The sequence below is a fragment of the Mirounga angustirostris genome, unplaced genomic scaffold (genome assembly GCF_029215605.1).
Source record: "Mirounga angustirostris isolate CCGP_5_RB_7025 unplaced genomic scaffold, mMirAng1.0.hap1 SCAF_5, whole genome shotgun sequence".
Classification (NCBI taxonomy): domain Eukaryota; kingdom Metazoa; phylum Chordata; class Mammalia; order Carnivora; family Phocidae; genus Mirounga; species Mirounga angustirostris.
In genome coordinates, this window is record NW_026991713.1 from 24,242,151 (window position 1) to 24,264,417 (window position 22,267).

At 38.2% G+C, this 22,267-nt stretch overlaps 1 protein-coding gene across 1 annotated transcript in view; it reads right to left on the reverse strand.

Moving 5' to 3' along the window:
* Positions 1 to 22,267, reverse strand: part of CFAP54 (cilia and flagella associated protein 54) — a 295,241-nt gene that overhangs the window by 181,469 nt on the left and 91,505 nt on the right. Inside the window, exons 23-26 of the mRNA XM_064590760.1 lie at positions 13,792 to 13,928; positions 10,002 to 10,149; positions 7,509 to 7,664; positions 2,761 to 2,883 (exon numbers count right to left, since the gene is read on the reverse strand). Of these exons, the coding sequence (XP_064446830.1) occupies positions 2,761 to 2,883; positions 7,509 to 7,664; positions 10,002 to 10,149; positions 13,792 to 13,928 (564 nt within the window). The remainder of the gene's footprint in view (positions 1 to 2,760; positions 2,884 to 7,508; positions 7,665 to 10,001; positions 10,150 to 13,791; positions 13,929 to 22,267) is intronic.

The window sequence follows — 22,267 nt, forward strand, 5'->3', positions numbered from 1 at the left end:
TTTTAAGGAAACGGTTTCAGAAAATTGCCATTTAGTGTATTTGCTGTAAAATTTTGGTAAATGTCTTTATCATTGTCCAATAGACTCCCTCCATTCCTAATTTACATACAATTTTTTTTAGGAAAGTTTGCTAAGTGTTATCAAATGCCTCTGTAGCATTTTTCACTTAATCTAATTGTGATTTTTCTTTTTTAATTTGCTGTTGTAAAAAATTAGAGTTTTGTTTCAATTCAGACTTGATCTTTAATATTTAATAATGACACTGTCCTTAGACAGACAGTGACCAGATGACTTCCAGGAGTAGAGAAGGGTGATAAGACAAAACAGACTTGAAGAAAATCATACAATGCCTCTCTTTGTCCTGAGTCATGTTTGGGGCCCTGACTTCTGCCTTTTCAGATATAAAAATGGCTACTCCTCCCTTATTTGTGTTTGTATTTTCCCAGTACCTCTGTCTATCCATTTATTTTCAACCAGTGTTTGTCACATTGTTTTGCAAAGCATTTCTTGCATTTGAATCTGACTTTTTAGTTCATCTGGCCATCTCTGTCTTCTGAGTTCATTTACACTTAGTGAAGTAATTAATATTCTTAATTGTATTCCTTCTATCTTAAATACTATCTCTTCTTCCTTCTTAGTTTTGCTGAATTAGCCATTTTTCCTCCCTGTTATTCCTCTCTTCATTTTTTCCTGTCAATTTAGAAGTCCTACTGTGCTTTAAAGTTTTGCACATGGCTACATATTCCTGATTCATTTTTAAATAAAATAGTAATTTTATATTATATGTATTTTTTATACTATATGTATTTTTTTAAAACACACAACCATGCACCAAGCATCTCTACCTGGTCTCCCCTCCCTTAACCCCGAACAAGATAAAAGTTTTAGTTCTAGGTTATTAATAAGTTTTTTCTTTCAAAGATAACTCTTCTATTTCAAGAATTCCTACTTATCATTTATATTACAAAACCCACATCACATCATTATTACCTATTTAATTTTAATAATACATATATTGCAAGATTCGTTGCTCCCATTATTCCTCTCCTTTTTGTCTTTCCCTACCTTGGGATTTATCTCCTGAACCAATTGTCATTTGATAGAGTATTTCCTCAAGTGTTTTCCTCAGATAAGTACATGGGCAGAATACTTTTGAGATGCTGCACCCCTGAAAATGTTTATTTTGCCCTGACAAAGGAATGATATCTTTCCTGGTTATTAGTTTTTGGACCTCCATCTTATCCCCTCAGGATTCTACAAATGTTGCTCCAGTATTTTATCTTCTACTGTTGTTGATAAAAAGTTTGAAGCTAATGGATTCTCTTTCCATTGCAAATAACCTGTTCTTTGGTCTCAAAACTTTGAGATTTTAATTTATCCTTGGACTCCAAGAATCTCACCATCAAGTATCAAGACATGAGTTTTTTTTTTTATGTTATGTTAATCACTATATATTACATCATTAGTTTTTGATGTAGTGTTCCATGATTCATTGTTTGCATATAACATCCAGTGCTCCATGCAGAACGTGCCCTCTTTAATACCCATCACCAGGCTAACCCATCCCCCCACCCCCCTCCCCTCTAGAAACCTCAGTTCGTTTCTGAGTCCATAGTCTCTCATGGTTCAAGACGTAAGTTCTTAAATTAATCCGCCCTAGGACTTAGGGAGACTATTCTCCATTTTTTTTTTTTTTTAATTTCCTGCCTCCAGAACTTTTATTTCATGTTAGGACTTTTGGATCTGCTTCTGAATTTACCTCTAGGTAATTCCATGCTATGCTGTCAGATATTTCTTGAGCTTCCAGATTTGACTCAAGAAATACCATTAACTACAATCTTCATCTGTTTAATTTTTTTAATCAAAAATCAAATATTTTTTGTTTAGTTACATAAGATCTTCTGTTGTTTTGTTTTGATCATTTAATTGCATCACACCACCTTGAAAGTTTTCTTTCTTCTTTTTTTTTTTTCAAGTCACCTCTGGTCTTTTCCAACATAGTGAGAGTAAAAATAAAATTATTTTGTTGTTTGGCCTACCCCTTGGGGTTCTGAGTCCTCTTAAGTAAGTTATTATTTTTCTCTTCCTGCTAATGGCTACCCTCCCTCCATATTTGCACAGACTAGGTTAAAGATGTGTCTCCAGCAGTGGTAAACCAGTGAGCAATGGAAAGAATATGATTTTCTGCTCCTGAGGTCAGGCCATAAACAGCCAGCAAATCATGACTTTTTTGCTAAGATAGAAAGTAAAGGCCTCTCTGCTTCCAGACCTTCACTGAAGCAAACTTAAGTCCCAATTAAAGCGATGGATCAAATCAGCCCACCCATGCAGTATTCTTCCAGATCCCTACCAAATCACAAAGGTCCTGTGAGGACCATACAAAACAGGCAGGCAAATATGGCCCTTCTTTGAGGAAATTCACCGGATTCAGTCAACTAAAGCCTTTGAAGAAACACACAGTGCTGGTCTTTGAGCCAAGCAATGAGAATAAATAAGCTTACCTCTCGGCCTCTGGTCTCTTGGTTCTTTCTTGTTTCCAAGGTGAATGAGGTCCCATAAAATGTACTCTTTCCCAATCCTTCCCCTGGCCTAAGATACACCCTCCAGGCTCTACCAACTGACCCATGCAGGCAACTCTTGACCTAAAATGCTTTGTGGGTACTATTTTTAAAAGTATTCTATGTAATAAAAGTACCTTAACTTTCTAAATCATTGCTATTCCTAAATTTTATGACACTAGACAAAGAATGAGATAAATACCTTTGTTATGTAGAAGATACAACAGGCTATCATGTGCTGTACACTTTCAAAACTTGCAATATGTTTCTTTGAGTGGATGATATTTGGTAATCCTTGCAAAGCCACTACACACTTTATCAAGATCTAAAAAATAGAAGCACAATAATTTCTGTTGAAAAATATCACACTCACTCATTAGGAAATGTTCTATGCAAATCATGCAAGTTTTAAACCATCAAATTTTATTATTATCAATAATTGTCAATAAATTGCTTATCATGTATAAAAGAATGCACTCTGAGATAAAATTAATATATTCAATTTCAGATGAGTTTCTCAACTAAAGTAACTTGAAAACTAGTGTAGAAGATAAAATAAGTATACAAAGATCACAAAACAGCACATTTTGACAAGTGTCATAAAAAATATAGGCAGAATATTATATATACAAGACACTAAAGGCACATCCAGGCTTAGTAGGACCTTAAAAAACCATTTAGAGAAGGATGTACCATATTATATATACGGTAATACCAGGTACTTGAAAAAATAGTTTCCTTTAAAATTAAAACCAAGCATTCATATCCCATATCCCATAAATATTGGTGTTTACTTCCTAGTCCCCTTGCCTCATATTATGAGATCCTGAATTTGATCAAGAGATAGATAATTGGGGTGCCTGGGTGGCTCAGTCGTTAAGCGTCTGCCTTCGGCTCAGGTTGTGGTCCCAGGGTCCTGGGATCGAGCCCCACATTGGGCTCCCTGCTCCACAGGAAGCCTGCTTCTCCCTCTCCCACTCCCCCTGCTTGTGTTCCCTCTCTCACTGTGTCTCTCTCTGTCAAATAAATAAAATCTTAAAAAAAAAGAGAGAGATAGATAATTAAGTTTACCTTTCAATACTTTGCACTGTTCTGAGCAACATTACTGTCAGGAAAGTAGGGCTGAGATTGCATCAATCTATTAATCATCCAGATTATCAAAAGACAAATTAACATATGGATGTTGGTCTTTTGTGGACAGCCTAATTGCTTCAAGCCACCATTCTAACATTACTACTATTGTTACTGTACACTTAATGAGTATTTGTAATGCTTCTTTAATTCCTCCCCATCACCACACACCCCCACCCCACTACACCATATCCCCAAATGTTAGCAACCCAGTAGTTTTGTAGTTTTCTCCAGGCTCATATAATCATATATATACATATAAATACATAAACATACATAGAGGGGGAGTTAATGTTATGTCACAAAATGGAATTCCTAAACACTTGTTTGAACTGTGCATTTCTCCTTCAACCATGTCTTGTGAAAAATCCCTCCAAGTCTACAGGTGTAGTTCAAGTTCATTATTTCCAATGGCTGCATAATATGATTTAATGTGGAAGAACCATCATTTATTCAGCCATTTCCAGAATCTCCATGTTGCACACACTTTTACGGCTGACGTTTTACAATCTGGCATATATACTGGCCATCCTCCTGCTACTGCACTTTCTCTTTGTCTCCAGCTTTTTTTTTTTGCCACAACGAAAGGGCCATAAGAAACACCCTTGTACATGCTCAGTTGCCCATATGAGTGGCAACTTCAGCACCAGATTTGAGATGATACCTAGCGAGGATGAAGCACCATCTTCCAGGGCAAAGTAAACACTCTAAATCAATGACATTTATGTGGCGTTGTGTGCCCAGCAGGTAGAACACGTGAATCTGGGAACCAAGGGGTGGAACTAGGTATCTTACTAACTGGTAATTTTATTCTATGGGATAAATTGCTAATAGAGAGATTGCTGTGTCAAGTATATTTGTTTTTAATTTTAATTAAAATTAGATTTTAGTTTAATTAAAATTAAGATTGCTTTACCAAAATCCAAAGCCTAAAACAATTCACATGTTCCCCATCAATGAATGAGAATGTCTTTGCCCCATGTCATCACCAGCAAGAGGAGTTACAGATCTTTTCAATTCTGTCAGCAATATTACATTGTTCATTTAATGTGCATTTCTAAGGACACTCAGAGTTTGAGCATCTTTTCATGGTTCTTGGCCACTTGGATTTGCTCTCCTGTAAACTGCCTCTTCATATCCTGTGGCCATTTTTTTATTAAGTTATTGTCAATTTGTAAGACATTTTGTTATATATATTTATCCTTGTCTGTAATATATATAAAAATCCTTGTTAGATATTTGTCCTAAACCCACAAATTTTATACTACCTTTGTTATGGTCCCTGTTGTCACACATAGGCTGCCATAAATATAGTCAATATTTCTTATTTTTCTTGTTATTTTTAAGAGTTCTGTCTTACTTAAAAAGGATTCCCACAACCCTGGATTGCACATGTAATCTGTGATTTTCCCCCTAACTTTTTAGTACATCTGGACTTTTTATATATGTACAATATAGGTGTCAAACTCTATTTTCTTTCAGATGAATATCCAGGGGTTTCACCATCATTTACTAAAAATATCCAGTCTCTCCACTGAATTGGAATGCCAGTTCTGTCATATATTAAATTCTCATCCATACCTAGGCCTATTTCTAGAATCTCCTCTGTGTTCCATTCACTTTTCCTATTCCAAACAGTACAATTTAATTAGAAACTTCTTTCTCAAGGCTTTTCCTCATAGCTATAACCCATTCTCTGAGCTGTAGCTAAAGGCACCCTAAGTCAGTGGGATGCTAGAGGATGACAGTGGATTATCCTGAACTTGACCAACTGAGCACCAGTTGCAGCTGCTAGTCCCAATGTGGTATCCTTGCAAGAGGACCTTAAAAGCTATGCATTGCTATGGCTAATGTTCTCTTTTCTGTCCTACTAGGAAGAAGTACCAGAAGAAGTTCCCATTCATACTGGGAAGACAAAAGTATATACTTAGCATCTTGCCCAAGGGCCATGAAAATTCTCCCAGCCTCTGACATATTTTATGAAAGGACCTGAACTCTCTGGGCATGTCTCAAAACAAAACATTGGGCAATTACATCAATAACATGTTAATCGAAACTAAAGAGCAAGAAATGGCAAGTACATTAAAGACCGTGGTAAAATACATACCCTCCAGAGGATAGAAATAAACCCTGTGAAGATTCAGGAAGCTGCCACATTAATGAACTATCTGGGGTCTGCTGAGACACCCCATCCAAACTAAGTCTGACATATGGCATCTCTCACCTCTAAGAAGAAAGGACAATGCCAGGTAAATGCCTTTGGGTTCTGGAGGAAGCATTTTCTACACTTGAGAATGCTGCTCTACAAGCCATCTACAAATGACATGGAAGGCTGCCAACTATGAATTTAGATTTCAGATTCTGGAGGCTGATCTCCTAAGCAACTGAACTCCTAAACGTGGGGACTGTGGGAGGAGGTACGTCTATGCTCCAGTATAGCCACTCCAAGGCAAATATTTGTTAAATTACTTAAGCCCCTGGTTAGTTTTCTCAATGGTGAATTAAAAATCTTTATGCTGTTCATGAGTTCAGTCACATCTTCTTGGTTCTCAAAATCTGAGTTGATGATGATGATAATGATGACAATAATGATGACGATAAAAACTTTCTAAAAGTATCAGCAGCGAAACCTTATTTCTGTCATGATTTCCCTGTGGTAGGCAGAATTCTAAAATAGTCCACAGGATTCCTCCCCCGGGTGTACAAGCCCTGTATAATCCCTCCTTCTATGAGTGGGTAGGACCTGTGACTATGATGAGATCATCACTCTCATGACTACCTTATGTTATGTAAGACTCCTCATGCATATTACATGAGGCTCTCCTGCTGGTCTTGAGGAAGCAGATTGCCACATTGTGGAGAAGACCATGTGGCAGGGAATTGGTGGTGAGCCTTTAGGCGCTAAGGACCCCCTTTCACAGAAGCACAAGGAAATGAACTCTCTCAACAACCAGTGAGCTTGGAAGAGGCACCAGAGCCTCAAGTAAGATCACAGCTCTGGCCAACACCTTGAGTTCAGCCTGATGAGACCCTGAGCAGAAGACCCAGTCAACCCGTATCCAGCCTCCTGTCCCACAGAAACTATGAGATAGTAAATGGGTTTATTGTAAGCCACTAAGTTTACAGTGATTTGTTAGAAAGAAGAGACAACTAATATAATCCCTTCAGCCAGATCTCACCTACTCTTTTTCCATAAATTCCAACTCTTCCATCACCAAGAAACCAAATATTTTTTCTTGGGTCATCCACCAATTTTTTCCCTACATGATGATGGCTTTAACAATATGTTTTTGAGCAAGTACTGCTGTTTCTAACATCATGCAAGCATAAAAATTGAAATGACTTTAAAAACCTAGAAAAGCAGATTGCTAATGTTTAAACATGGACAGCAGTGGGGCTGAATGTTTTCAGAGAAATACATTTTAGTCCTTATTTATGGTTGCCCAGACATAATTTAAATTATTAAAATGTTTTTCAGTTAACTCATGAAATTTCCCAACACCTGTCTTTGACCTATTTGTACATTACAAAAGATACACTGCTTTTTCTTTTCCAAAATGCATTGTTGAGGGCGCCTGGGTGGCTCAGTTGGTTAAGCGACTGCCTTCGGCTCAGGTCATGATCCTGGAGTCCCAGGATCGAGTCCCACATCGGGCTCCCTGCTTGGCGGGGAGTCTGCCTCTCTTTCTGACCCTCCCCCCTCTCATGCTCTCTATCTCATTCTCTCTCTCAAATAAATAAATAAAATATTTTTTAAAAAATGCATTGTTGAATTGCCTTTGCAAAAATACCCTTATCTAAGGGCATAAATATGCTTACCTGTATGACAGGTACCAAAACAATATTGTGGTAGATTATAGGAGCAAGAAGGCCATAACACTGAGTCACAGCTTGAAGGACATAACTGGAATCATTTAGGTGGCTGCTGAGTTCCAATGCCACTAAGACTCTCTCACATTCAATTAGTCTAGTAATCTGTAATGGAACAGATACTGTTACCCAAAGAGAACATCAGGTGCTCCACCAATGTGTCTCTAAGGAGAAGAAAGGGTAGGAAATGTGATCGTTGTGGCTCAACAACATGCTGGTATGTTAAAATGTTGATTTTAAATCAAGATCTAAATTCAAGAACAATTCTAACTCCCCAACAGTGCTACATAAGGGTAAGACAACCTTAGACTTAAACTTCAGAATATTTTGTAAAATAATACAAATACCACTAGTAATGAAGAAAGAACTGATCTTTTTTAATTGGTAAAATAAAAACTTGGCTATATTTTAATGTTAGAAAACACCTAGTCTTTTCAAAACATAAATCTTATAACAAATAATAATTAAAATATTATGTCGCTCTTAATACTGCTCCCACTTAAATAACAAAGTCCCATTTTCTCTCTGGATTTGTGAAAAAAAAAAAAAAAAAAAAGATAAATTTTCAGTAGACCAAACTAATCTTCTATTATACTTTTGCTACTTAAATAAAAATGGTAGTAAAATAGAAAGTTAGGCGTTTGTGATTAAGCTACTTAAAAAAAAAAAATAGGGGCCGTATCTAACTTTTCCTTTCCCTTTCCTGAAGGAAGATTTCACTATGTTTCTTGCCTTTTATTTTGAAAGATTTATTTACTTATTTAAGAGAGAGAGCAAGCATGCAAGTGGGGGGAGAACAGAGGGAGACAGAGAGAAGCAGACTCCCCACTGAGTGTGAAGCCCAACACACGGGGCTCCATCCCATGACCCTAAGATCATGACCTGAGCCGAAATCAAGAGTCAAATGATCAACTACTGAGCCACTCAGGTGCCCCTATTTTTCTACATATACATACAAAATTATGTATGAAGAAAACTTATGAGGGGCAACCAGAAATTTCCATAGAGTAAATTTTTAGTAGAATGGTAGTTTAGCATTCTGGAATCCATTGAAGTACTTAAAGACTGTCTTTATTTACAGACTGAATGCAACGTAGTAGGAACAGGATGATGGTTATGAGTGCTTGGGCTCTGTAAGACTGTGAACTTGCCCTGGACAAAAGGGTCATGTCTTTTTTTTTTTTTTTTTTTTTCATTTTTGTATCCACAGGCACTGGCATAGTCTCACATAACAATTTATTGGTTGATTAAATAAATAAATGCATGGGTAGGAAAAAGCAACTGTGAAAAGCAAACACCTGGGAAAAGTCTCGCTGTGTCTAAAGTGAGCAAAGAAGGAAAGAGGAAGAGGGAGAAAGAAGAGAGATGCTCAATCTAGAATGAAAACAAGAGTGAAGGACTGTTTTTAAAAGCCAGATGTTAAGGTTAGAAGGTTGCAGAGGTACAGACAGCAATATTTATAACCACCCTGAGAATCCATCAGTAGGAGATAGGTTACATTCCTGCCTCTATACAGGAATGCAATATTAAAATTAAAAACAATTTGGTATGAAAACAAATGCTCAGTGATATTCTTCACTCAGGAAAGGCAACAGTACCTGAGACAGAAATTCAGGAAAAACTAGCCAAAATGGGCAAGACCACACCAGATGTCATCTCTGTATTTGGATTCAGAACCCATTTGGGTGGTGGCGAGACAACTAGCAAAGAAAAACGAACCCAACCATAGGCTTGCAAGACATGGCTGTGTGAGCAGAAAAAGACCTGAAGAAAACAGGGAAAGGAACCCAAGAACAGAACGAAGAAGGTCAGGGGGACTGCCAAAGCCAGCGCTGGTGCTGGCAACAAGCGAGCTGGAGACTGGACACAGAGGGAGCAAAGGTTCTGCCGTGACTTTATCTGTGGTGATTGTGCAGATCTGTCATGAGAGGATTAATAAACTAAGAACTTGAAAAAAATCTGGTAAGTTGATATGTACCTGCATGAAAATATGTTCAAGGCAAATTATTAAAAATGTTAAATAGGCACACTATGGAATAGAAAGTAGACTGTGATATCATTTTTGTAAAATAATAGCAATAATAATAATTTGCCCATGCATATTTTTAAGAATCAGAGATACAAAACAAACAAAATCATAGTATTTTTAGGAGTAATAGGATTACAATGCATTTCACTTTGTAAATTTTAATTTTTGAATATTTGAAATTTATACTACTTTTGTAGAGACACAAAAGATAAACTGAAAAGAAGAAAAATATATATGAACTTGATCCTATGAAACCATTATATGGAATATCAAATAAACCTGCATAATCATAAAATGACCTCTCAGTCCATTCACAGATCAGGATATGGAATCCCAAAAGAACATGAATTTGAAACGTCAAGAAACAAATAAAGGGAAATCAGCACATTTTTGGTCATTTTAAAATCACTTACTTGTTGAGAGGGAAAAAGCTCATTGCCTTTAATACTATCACAGAAAAGATTTTCTTCTTTAATTTTAATGTCACTTGTTACAAAAATATTTCTAAGAAAAAGGTATAAGAGGATTGAAGAAGTCTCTGCCAAAATATCTGAATATAATCTGCAAAAGGAAGTAAACAGTGTTACAAGTATAAATATAAAATGAGTTAGCATGTAAACACCCCTTTTTAGATTGATTTGTTCTTAATATCTACATAGTGATCCCAAAATAGCAGCAAAAATTTGTGGAACAACTTCTCTCACACAGCTCTTTAAGTTAAAATTAAAGACTATGTTTAACAACAAGTTGGCAACTAAGAAAATTAAGCTGCTGACATATTGTCACAGATACATAAAAATAACTATTGGTAAAGTAAAACTTTCTGGTTCTAATATACAAACTTCTTTTCTATCAACATAATGAAATCATGATAAGATATTCAGAAGTTTGGAAAATAGGCCCAATATTTCAATTAATAAACTTTCTGAAAATAAGGGTCACTTATAGCAAAATCCACCATGGGTAAAGAGAAAAGGAGAAAGAAAGAGCAGGGAGGAAATGTGGGAGGGAGGCAGAGTCTTAATAACTCTTGGATTATTTTTAATTGTCTTTTCTAAATTGCAGTCAACAGTGCCAATTATTGGCAAAACTGCAAAATCTGCAGCCTTCCTTCTGTTTCCAATATTCCCCTCCTTGCTCTCAGCCTTACGTGGTGACGAACTTTCCCTTCTAAGCTTCAGGTCCACCCTCTATCTCTAAAAAACAGGAAAGGATCTGACATCAGTAATTCACACTTGATCATGATCCGTTTCACCACCATGTTAAACGCTGAAATTGTATTTGCTAGGAGAATGTTAGTTCTCCCGCTCCTGCAACTCATACCGAACTCTCTCTGTGTCCACATGGTGATTGATCATCAGTACCTGGACGCAGACAACTCGTCCAGGCTGCTGCCTCCTCGTGGCTCCATTTCCCACCCCAAAGAGCTCACACCCTGGCCAGTCATTTCAATAGTAACCTCTCTACCACTTCCAGGTCCGCACCCCTTCCTGTAAGCCGTAATCAGCTTGCCTGACCATGCGTAGATGTCACTGGCTGCTTGTCTATCCCTGCTACAACGGTCAGTCGCTTACCCACTTATTTCTTCTCCTCATTTGATCTTTCCTTTTCATTCAAACCAGCATTTGCCAAGCACCTACTATGTAGAAAATACTATTCGAGGCCCTGGGATATAAAGATGAGTCCAATGTGGCCCTTACCCCGAAGAACTGGGCTCCACTACAAATGGCTGTTATGCGATATCGACTTGGTCAGTAGTCCTTCTCAGCAACGCTGAGGTCTCTTTGCTCACATTCCTGACAGCAAATGTCCTAAACCCCCTCTTTCCACCCTGTGTGCCCTATATCCCCCAGGCTCTACCACTGTAGTGTCATTATCGTGGGAATGTGCTTGTATCCTCAGTTTCTCCCTCTCCACTGTCTCCTCTCCCTCCACCCTCAAGCACGCTTTCCTGAAGCCTGCCTGCCCCCTCAGGGTTCTGCCATCCTCCTCTTTACCATCAAACTTCACATGAGTGATCTTAGCTTATTCCAATTCTCCACTTTCATTTACGTTCATTTCTTCTTACCCAATTGCAAAACGTTTGTGGCCCACCACACCACAAAAACAGCTCTCTTGAACTCATCAGTAGCCTCCTAATTGCCAATTCTAAAGGCTTCCTCTTAGTTTTTATCCTACTCAACCTCTCTGCTGCTCCTATTGAGCAACTTCCCTGCCTGACCTTGCACTAGCATTTGATACTGCTGACCAGTCCCTCCTGGGTGATCCTCTCACTTCCCTTGGCAATGCACTTTTCCAGACTTTCACCTCCTGAACTATTCTTTTTTGTAGAATAAGTTATGACAGTTGGGTGGGCTTCCTCTCTTTCCTTTCTTCCTTTCTTCCTTCTTTTCTTGTAATGCAAGAGTCTGACTTAAGCTTTGATTGCCAAAGCATCCACTTCAGAGATGGCTTTCTCTAATAAATACATTGCCAGCCACACAACTAGATAAAGAGCCAGGTAGCCAGGCCACCTCTGCCACTGAGACTCCTTTGTTTTAGAAATCTTAGTTGATTTCAATAAATGACAATTGGGGCCATTTGTTTTGTTTTGTTTTCTCTTCCCTTGCTTTAAACTCTCTTATTTTTTAAATTCAACAACAAAGAGTGAGCCCATGAAATCCTAGGCATGAACCCTTTACCTCAATAAAAGCAGAACCCCAGGCCCATGCTGGCTCTCTCTCTTTACCTATGACCTGCTGTGGGGCCCCAAGTGTGTTGTGTAATTTCCAGATCCTATAAGTAGTAAACCTTTATTTTTTTCAAAATTTCCAGATGGTTATTTCTGAAGGGCGTCTTGCAATCATAACAAGAACCACAAGGGCTAGTTCAGATACCATATTGGTTATTGATGGCCTCACACCAGTGTAAAACATTTTCAGCCCTTCCTTGGTTCCATCTCCTGCTTCAGCCTCTTAAATGTAAGCAATGTCCAGCATTCAATTCCAGCTTCTATCTTTTCTGCAAAACAAGTCTTCCTTGGGAGACAGCATTCATCAAAATTCCGATGATGACCTCATGGACAATTTCTCAATCTATCTCTAGCCTTGATTTCTCTCTTAAGCGTCAGCCCTAAATATTCAATTACCTACTGGGCATCTCATATCCACAGAGGCATCGTGCTGGAAAACTAAACTCAAAATATTTCCTATCAAATTCATTATCTCCTCCAAAAACTTGTCCCACCTCTCTTGTTCCCCTAGTACATGTCATAGGCCTGCCTGCCAGTCAGGGAACAACGACAATCCCAGTCAACTTCACTACCTCCACTCTCTTGTCCTCATGTCACATAAAACCTTCCAAGCTCTGTCTCTTTCTCTTCTGAAATGCCTCTCAAATCCATCCTGCATAGCACCTAGCATCCTTGTACATGGTAAATGCTAAGTCTGCATGTGTTTAATTGAATGGAATTATACCTATATGTGAATAAGCATTATCAAAGCCTTGCCTCAACCTGCATGAGCATTTAAGGTCATTATCTTTGACTGAGGAATGAAGGGTTTTATCTTCTTATTAAAGACATTAACAAGCAGGTGAAGGAGATTGTTGTTTTTGAACTCGTTGTTGAGACAGCCTGAAATCACACTAATGCTCATTTCTGAGGCTGTTGTTAAACTTTGCTTTTTAAGGAAAAACAGCTATAAAGCAAAGGATGGCCTGTGGTTTTATATGGCTCCTACCAGCCTGTTTGCCATTGCTGGGAGCCTCTAATCCTGGGAGCCTCTTCAAGCAAAGGAAAAACCTTCTTATCCTAATAGTCCATTCATGAGACTATAACTTGAACCCCAACCTGACTGTTCTTGTTACAAAAATCCTCAAAGCATATTTGGTGTTTTCTAGTATAACTGACAATATCTTGGTTAGTATTTGGTATGTTTTTTCCCATAGCCTTCATTAGTCTAAATTCAGAATGCATCGATATGCTTCCTGTGCTTTTTCTGACTCTGGCAAAGAAGTTTCTAACAAGGACTCAAGAACGTGGAATGTAGATACTTTGTGTGTGTGTGTGTGTGTGTGTATGTGTAGATACCTATTAAAACACTTGTTAGAAATAGTTTTAAATTGACTATCTTAATATGAAATTGAAAATTAATTATAGGCTTCACACCCAACACCCATATTTTCAATAGGCAAATTAATATTTTAAAGAATATTTCTAATTACCTTCTCTGTGTAATAGTCATTATATTGCTTAAACAAATAACAGATTGTTCATCTTGATGTGGTGAAGCAACAAAATAATCCCAAACTGGTGAGAAAGCCTTCTTAGCCAACTCATAGGTACCAGCCTGATAGGCAACCTACAACAAAAAGTACATTGTCTAATGGGATATTTTTATCTGTGAAATGTATCTTTTAGACAGGAATTCTGATAAGGTCCGCTCACACACTAATTTCTTACACAGTTGTGCACATGTGCTGTTTTGTTCTACAGGGCCACAGTAAGATATGGCCACTGGCAAGGGAGGCAGACACATTTTGAAATCTCTCTTATTTCTAAATTGCATGGAAATTTGAAACTCTGTAAGGATGTTTCAAATCCTCATAAGCAAAACAAAGATCACATCTGAGCCAAATTAATTTCATTTCCGTCTATCTCGGCAGTGCACTCCATTTATTATAGACACTGTTATAATGAACAATCTGTTCCAAGAGAAACAATCAGATTTCCCAAACCCAAAATACGAAATATACTTCATTCTTTTCTGGTTCAAACTGACACTCTCAGAGCTTTTGTGCAACAAAGGGTTCACAGCTAAAAAGAGTGAAAAATAAAACAGAAATGCTTCCAAGAGGCCATGAGATTTTTAATTCAACACATTCAACATTAGGCAAAATAACTGATTTCGCTGGTAAAACAGAAGTTCAAGAGAAGAAAAACCAACAACTTACCTTTTTCTTTTGGTAGAATATATTTCTTTTTTTTTTTTCTTTTTTTTTTTTTTTTAAAGATTTTATTTACTTATTTTTGAGAGAGAGAATGAGAGACACAGAGCATGAGAGGGAGGAGGGTCAGAGGGAGAAGCAGGCTCCCCGCCGAGCAGGGAGCCCGATGCGGGACTCGATCCCGGGACTCCAGGATCATGACCCGAGCTGAAGGCAGTCGCTTAACCAACTGAGCCACCCAAGTGCCCCTAAAGGGAGACTTTTAAGCAATCTCCTTTAGTTGACCTGTAAAACCAAGTTTAAGCCATCCCGATCTTATGCTATACATATTTAAATATTTTATTTTTCACAGTCATTTCTTTTTTTTTTTTTTTAAAGATCTTATTTATTTATTTGAGAGAGAGAATGAGAGACAGAGAGCATGAGAGGGAGGAGGGTCAGAGGGAGAAGCAGGCTCCCCGCCGAGCAGGGAGCCCGATGCGGGACTCGATCCCGGGACTCCAGGATCATGACCTGAGCCGAAGGCAGTGGCTTAACCGACTGAGCCACCCAGGCGCCCCGGTAGAATATATTTCTTTACAGATATTCCCTACATTCTATTCAAATAGAACGACAATATGAAATCTCACCAAGTGAGTTTGTGCTGCTGCAAATCCTTAATGGAAGCAGGTAGGATATAAAGTATAAATAAATTCATTAAATTAAGTATGCAAATGACATGTCGCTAGAATACGTTCCACTCAAGGGAATAACTTACAGGGCCAGAACTTTTTAAACCTGCCAACCCCGCACTCATAATCAACCAACCGGTAAGGTTTTACGAAGCTTCTACTCTGTGCTAAGCACTGTAAGGACAGGTTCTTCAAAGCTTAAGATGACCTTACACTCCATTAAACTCTAATCAAATTACAGACATAAAACACATGAAATCACCAGAAAAACTACAAAGAATAACATAATAATTGTGGACACTGAGAAAAGGAGAAATGAAGGCTTCAAAAAGGAGTCGGGGCTTGAGTGGAACCCTCAGGCAGGAGTAAGGTTCAGATGGGCACAGTTTAAAAAGGGTCCTATAGTGAAAATCACCATAGTGCATTTAGGAGAGACTGGAAAGACACATCAGAATTTGAAGAAAAGCAGGAAATATGATGGACAGGTAAAATGGGATATGATTTCAGAAGGCCTTGAAAATCAGGTGGAAGTATTTAAAGATGTCAGGGACTGGTCCAAGCACTCTACACGCATTATTGTATTAACTCCCCATTACAGCTTTATGAGGTGAGCTCTATTACCATTCCTATTTTTCAGATGAGGAATCTGAAGCATTAAGAAGTTAAATAATTTGTACAGAGCCTGATGTTCAGTAAAAATAGTAGAGCCAAGACTTAGAGTGGTAGATGAGGTCACTTCTCCGGCTGCATTGGTCAAATGAAGGAGTTGGACTAAGTGGTCACTAAGATACCTTATAATTCTAACACTTAACATGGAAATTAACAACAAATGATGTATGAGTTGGGTGAAATTATAATTGAATGTTCTTTCCTTTTAAAATATATCCTTCTAAAAATAATGTCATTTATTCAATCATTGGACATTGTAAAACAAGAAAAGATGCCATGATAAAACTAAGGTTTGTAAATTCATGAGTTTTTGCGGGTTAACACAGCAGTGCCATGATATAAGATGGTGACCTGGTAGTAATGGGTAGAATAGATTTTAGAGGGGGTGAGGTTAAAATGAGAAAGAAGCACTAGAAGACTAATGATATAATTAAGTACAGTAGAGACCTCCTCCTTGATACATGACCTTCTCATGGTTTATAAAGTTCCACACTTGGTTTTTTTCCCCCCCACATTCCTTTTCAGTTGCCTTTGCAAGCTCCTACTCTTTTCCCCAATCTCTTTATATTGGCATGTCCCAGGGCTCAGTCTTTGGACCTCTCCTCTCTTCTATCTGTATTTATTTCCTCAGTGAAATCATCCAGCCCCATGGCTTTAATGGTCACATGACTACTCTCAACTCCTCCTGCCCAGACCTTTCTCCCACACTCCAGATTCATATATCTCACTGACTACTCAACAGTTCTCTCTGAATATGTAATAAACATCTTACCTCAACATGTCTCAAAATGAATTTCTGATCTCCCCTAGTCCCAAATCTATACCACCCACAGCATTCCCGAACTCAGCTAATGTCAAGCCTATCCTTCCAGTTAGTCAACTAAATATCTTAGAGTCATATTTTATTTTTTTCTCTTTACATTATTTCCATGAGGAACTCTTGTTAACTCTTCCTTCAAAACATATCCATAATCTGACCACTTCTTACCACATCAGCTACTACCACATGGCTAAGCCACCACAATTTCTCATTGGATTACAGTAGTAGATAGTCCCTCTGCCTCCATCCCTGCTCTATTATGGTCTCTTCCTAACATACAGCCAGGGTGAGTCTCTGAAAATGGAAATCACATTATGTCATCCCATTTCTCAAACAACAACAACAAAACCTCCCCAGCGGTTGCCCATTTCACTCAAACTAAAAGCCAAAGTTCTTACAATGGCCTAGAAATCTTGTCATGGTCTGCTCCCTGACCCGCCTACTTACCTTTTACCTCCCTAACCAATTATTTTACTCTTCATGGATCCCTCTGGCTCCAGCCCCACTGGCCTCCTTGTTGTTTATCAAACATACCAGGTACACTTCTGAAAACAATAGGGCTTTTGCCCTAGCTCCTTCTGCAGAATGTTTTGCCTCCAGAGACCCCCACCCCACACCTCCTTTAAGTCTCTGCTCAAATCTCACCTTCTAGATTTTTTTATTTCTTTGAGAGAGAGAGAGAGAGAGAGAGCACAAGCAAGGGGGAGCAGCAGGCAGAGGGAGAAGCAGATTCCCTGCTGAGCAAGGAGACCGATGTGGGACTTAATCCCAGGACCTTGGGATCATGACCTGAGCCGAAGGCAGACCCGTAGCCAACTGAGCCACCCAGGCGTCCCTCAAATCTCATCTTTTAGTTGAGTCTTCCCTGATCACCCAACCCAATTTAATATTCTGATCTACCCTCCATTCCCTCATTTCATACTTCTCATTCCTACCTCTATACAGGAATTAGACCATACTCCACTTTTTCCTTCCATAGAACTTATCTTGTAACTAATTTACTTACTTACTCTGTTGGTTGTTTATTACATAGATCTTATCATGGCATTTTGTTTATTTTGCTTAGAACAGTGGTTCTCAAAGAATGGTCCGTGGACCATCAGCATCAACATCACCTAGGAACTTGTTAGAAATGTAAAATTCCACACCCTACCCCAGACCTAGTGAATCAAAACCTCTGATGGTAGGACACAACAATCTGTTCAACCAGCACTCCAAGACACACACTCAAGGTTTAGAATCACTAGCCTGCAGCAATGCGTAGCACAGAGTAAGCACACAATAATAGCATGTTAAATAAATTTTAAAATCCTCTTTTCCTGGTAATTTCCCTCTACCCACAGAAGAGGACACTCAGCAATTCTACTGTAACACAGCTGACTGCCCCAGGGTAAGTGCCTGACTCAAACTGGGTGTTTTAGACGTGGATGGAACTGGAGGGTGTTATGCTGAGTGAAATAAGTCAATCAGAGAAAGACACGTATCATATGACCTCACTGATATGAGGATTTCTTAATCCCAGGAAACAAACTGAGGGCTGCTGGAGTGGTGGGGGGTGGGAGGGATGGGGTGGCTGGGTGATAGACATTGGGGAGGGTATGTGCTATGGTGAGTGCTATGAATTGTGCAAGACTGTTGAATCACAGATCTGTACCTCTGAAACAAATAATACATTATATGTTAAAAAAAAAAAAAAGAAGATAGCAGGAGGGGAAGAATGAAGGGGGAGAAATCGGAGGGGAGACGAACCATGAGAGACTGTGGACTCTGAGAAACAAACTGAGGGTTCTAGAGGGGAGGGGGTGGGGGGATGGGTTAGCCTGGTGATGGGTATTAAAGAGGGCACGTTCTGCATGGAGCACTGGGTGTTATACGCAAACAATGAATCATGGAACACTACATCAAAAACTAATGATGTAATGTATGGTGATTAACATAACAATAAAAAATTTTTTAAAAAACTGGGTGTTTTATAGCCCCCTCTACAAAGCAAGCCACCCAAAGTGTGGTTCTGCTGTCGAGGCTAAAGGCACTACATGCACCAGGAGAATTTGAGAGAAAGTTTATTACTCACACAAGGGGCTCCCAGGGAGTGTTGGGCAGGCACAAGCAGGCCTGGGAAGGAATGTGTTGGGCCTTGATTAGTGGCTGGAGGTGGGGAGGGGTAGGGATGGGAAAAGCTGTTGCCACCTGGGAGATTTAAATTTCCTGTTAGCACCAAAGGTGAGCTCACAGACCTCCTATCAGCCTGCCTGTGTATGGAACCAAAGGAGAAAAGAGGGGTGAGGTTTAAAAACAAGTCAGTGGTCAAACATCAAAAAAGATGTCAGACTCATTTTATATGGTGGGCCACTCAGAATCTCTTTCCTAGGAATCTAGAATCCAGATTAGGAGCCAGCCAGGCAGTTTCTGTTTATAGCTGAAATGGAGGGATATAAAAATGCAGGAGCTGCCATTTTTCCTTCAGAGATGGAAAGTAAAGAAAGTCAGTCTTTAGAAGGAGAAAAAGAAGCAGATATATACAGAGAACCAAAGGTATGAGACCTACAGTTGCCTGGAGTCCACAGCCTTCCCAGGGCCTAGCTGCATTCCCCCAAGCCAGGCTAGTGCCCTTAACTTGCGATCAGAGTCCTAACTGAAACCATAAGTCAACATTACCTAAATATAGGTTATTGTTGTAGTAATGAGATTAATAAAAAAGACAGTTCCAAGGAAGGAGAGATGACATCTAGCAGAGAACCTAGCACAAAACAGACAATAAATAATTCATCAATAAACACATGAGTAGAGAGAGTAGCAATATTCAGTTAGAGGATAAAAGGAAAAAGAAGAGTTGAAACTTCCTAAAGAGCTTTAAAAATGGGATGACTACCTTTTACCTGGTAGATTTATTGTTTTTAATTTGGTCATAGACAAAGAGCAAATCTCTATTTATCAAAGAGTTTTGGTGAATTATTCATAAAGTGAAAAAAAAAAAAAAGTATGAATTTCATTGTCTTTACCACCACTGCTATTACTGACAAAGCATTCCTGTCCCAGCAACAAACTCTACTGCCAATACTGATCATCAAGACCCACTGAGCAATACTAACCCAGGGAGAGAAGAGATGGCAGAGACATGGGCTCTAGAAGAACCGGGCCCATGTTAGAAGTTGAATATATGACTTCCTTGAACCTAGACAGAGCAGTAGAAAGGTATGAGCTGGTTCAAGTATCAGGCTTACCATCTGATACCCAAGTTACTGTGGGTTACTTAATTACATGACCTCCTTGAGACACCCTTTCTCAAATAAAATGGCAGAGGAAGGATTAAATTCATCTCAGTTTCCTCAACTATAAAAGTAGTAATACCATCTCACTGAGTTATTGTAATAAACATAATAATGAATCTTTAAATACCTGGAACATAGTAGTTTTTAATTAAATGATATCCCCCATTTCTTTTTCTCAATAAGCCATTGTTTCCACTTATTATTTGACTGAGCAATATATGACATTGGGTCTTATATCCATTTTAGAGATAGGGAAATTGAGACCGAGTAATTTGCCTAAAATCCTAAAATCCTGCTCAGAGGTTTCTAATTTTCCACATTCTATATTACATTATCTAGACATTCCTGACTTAAAGGGGAAAAATAAAAACAAATGAAGCTATAAAGGGGGGAAATTAGAAAATATATCACTCATAATCTTTTTTCAAACAATTTTCCAGATAATCTAAATTAATAGCTTTCTACATTAAGGGGAAACCTAGTGAAGATTCAACTGATTTTATTAATGTGTATAGAATAATGCTGAGTTGAAAGTCCAACCTAAAATTCCAAGCCAAGTTAATCATAGGCATTTAGTGAAAATGTCTCTATTTCTTACTATAAAATATATATGATAATATTTTTTAAAAGATTTATTTATTTATTTGAGAGAGAGAGCAGGATAAGGGGCAGAGGGAGAAGGAGAAGGACAAGCAGACTCCCCACTGAGCATGGAGCCCAACGCCAGGCTCAATCCGAAGACCCCGAGATCATGACCTGAGCCAAAACCAAGAGCCGGACGCTCAACCGACTGAGCCACCCAGGTGCCCCATATGATAATATTTTTTAAAGAACTGAATTATCCTGAAACTAAAAACTAACCACTCTCATGAAAAATAGATTGCAATTCCAAAGGAAAGGGACATTTTCTTGCTAGTACTTAAAAGCTTAAACTTGAGCTGTAAATTAAGTTTTACTAAGTAAGAACATTTTTCTTCAGTCACTTAACATTATGAGAGAGAATGCTCATATGCTGTCATAAATGAATACAGTACTGCAAATATAGTATCAATAATGAAACACTGGGCATTACTTTATGACACTTCTCATTATTCCAGCAGAATAGCTTGGACTTCGTTTTATTAACTTCTCAATGAAAGTTCTGCCAAATGAAACCCAAAAGTCAAACCTCCCTGGAGAAAAATTAGGCCTTGATAAAATATTCGGTTCCTCACTTTGAAATAACTCCATCACTGCAAATTAGGGAATATATTAGATTCCAAAGAAATAAAAACATCAGAAAACCATGAGCCAATATGACATGCTAAACCAATGCTAGACAAATCCTAGCAATTCTCTCAATTTAATTTTCTTTGAAAAATATGATAATGTAAAATACCACTAAGATCTTACCTTATTATTCTAATCAACAATTAAGAGAAAAATAATAGCACAATAGAAATGTGATAAAATTTAAAATAGCCATCATTTCTAGAGCCAACAACAGGCTTAAAATTAAGATTCTCAAGACCTAGGTCAGTGAGTCACCCTTTCTAGTGTCCTATTCACTGGTGTTATGTTTTAAGACAGGCAATCATTTCAGCAAAAATGTTAATTCATGAGTATATTCACAACTAAAAACATTAACAATATTTATTAAGTGCCTACTGTGTGACAAGTGAACTGGTTAAACATCATGCATAATTCCATTTAATACTCATAATACGTCTTGGAGGTAGCTACTATTACTATTCCCATTTCATAGATGAAAGTTACTTGCTCAATATCATATGGCTAGTGTGAGGAGCTGGAATTTGAACTCGGGTCTGTGTGTCTTTAGTAACTCAGAAATTTCACTTCTGTAAATCTCTCCCCCCAAAAAAGTAACCATGGATGCAGACAGAGATTCATATACTGAGATGTACATCACAGCTTTGCTTATAATAGCAAAAGACTGGAAACTATCAAAATGCCCACCAGTAAAGATCACGAAGTAAACTACAATCTATCTGTAAGATGCAGTATCGTTAAAAGAGGCAACATCTTTAGAAGATGCAGCTGTTAAAAATTACGCTATGAAAAAAAAAAATTACGCTATGGAGGAATACTTAATGGAATTAAAAAAAGGTCAGTTATATATTAAATGACAGTATCAGGATAGGAAATACACATATATACCATGATTAGATTATATACTATACATAAATTCGAACACATGTGTATGCATATGTATATATATAAATGTGTGTGTATAAGTGTACACACAGACACATGCACACAAATGAAAAGACAGCTCTGGACCAGGGCTTCCCAATCTTGGCACTACTGACATTTGGGCTGGA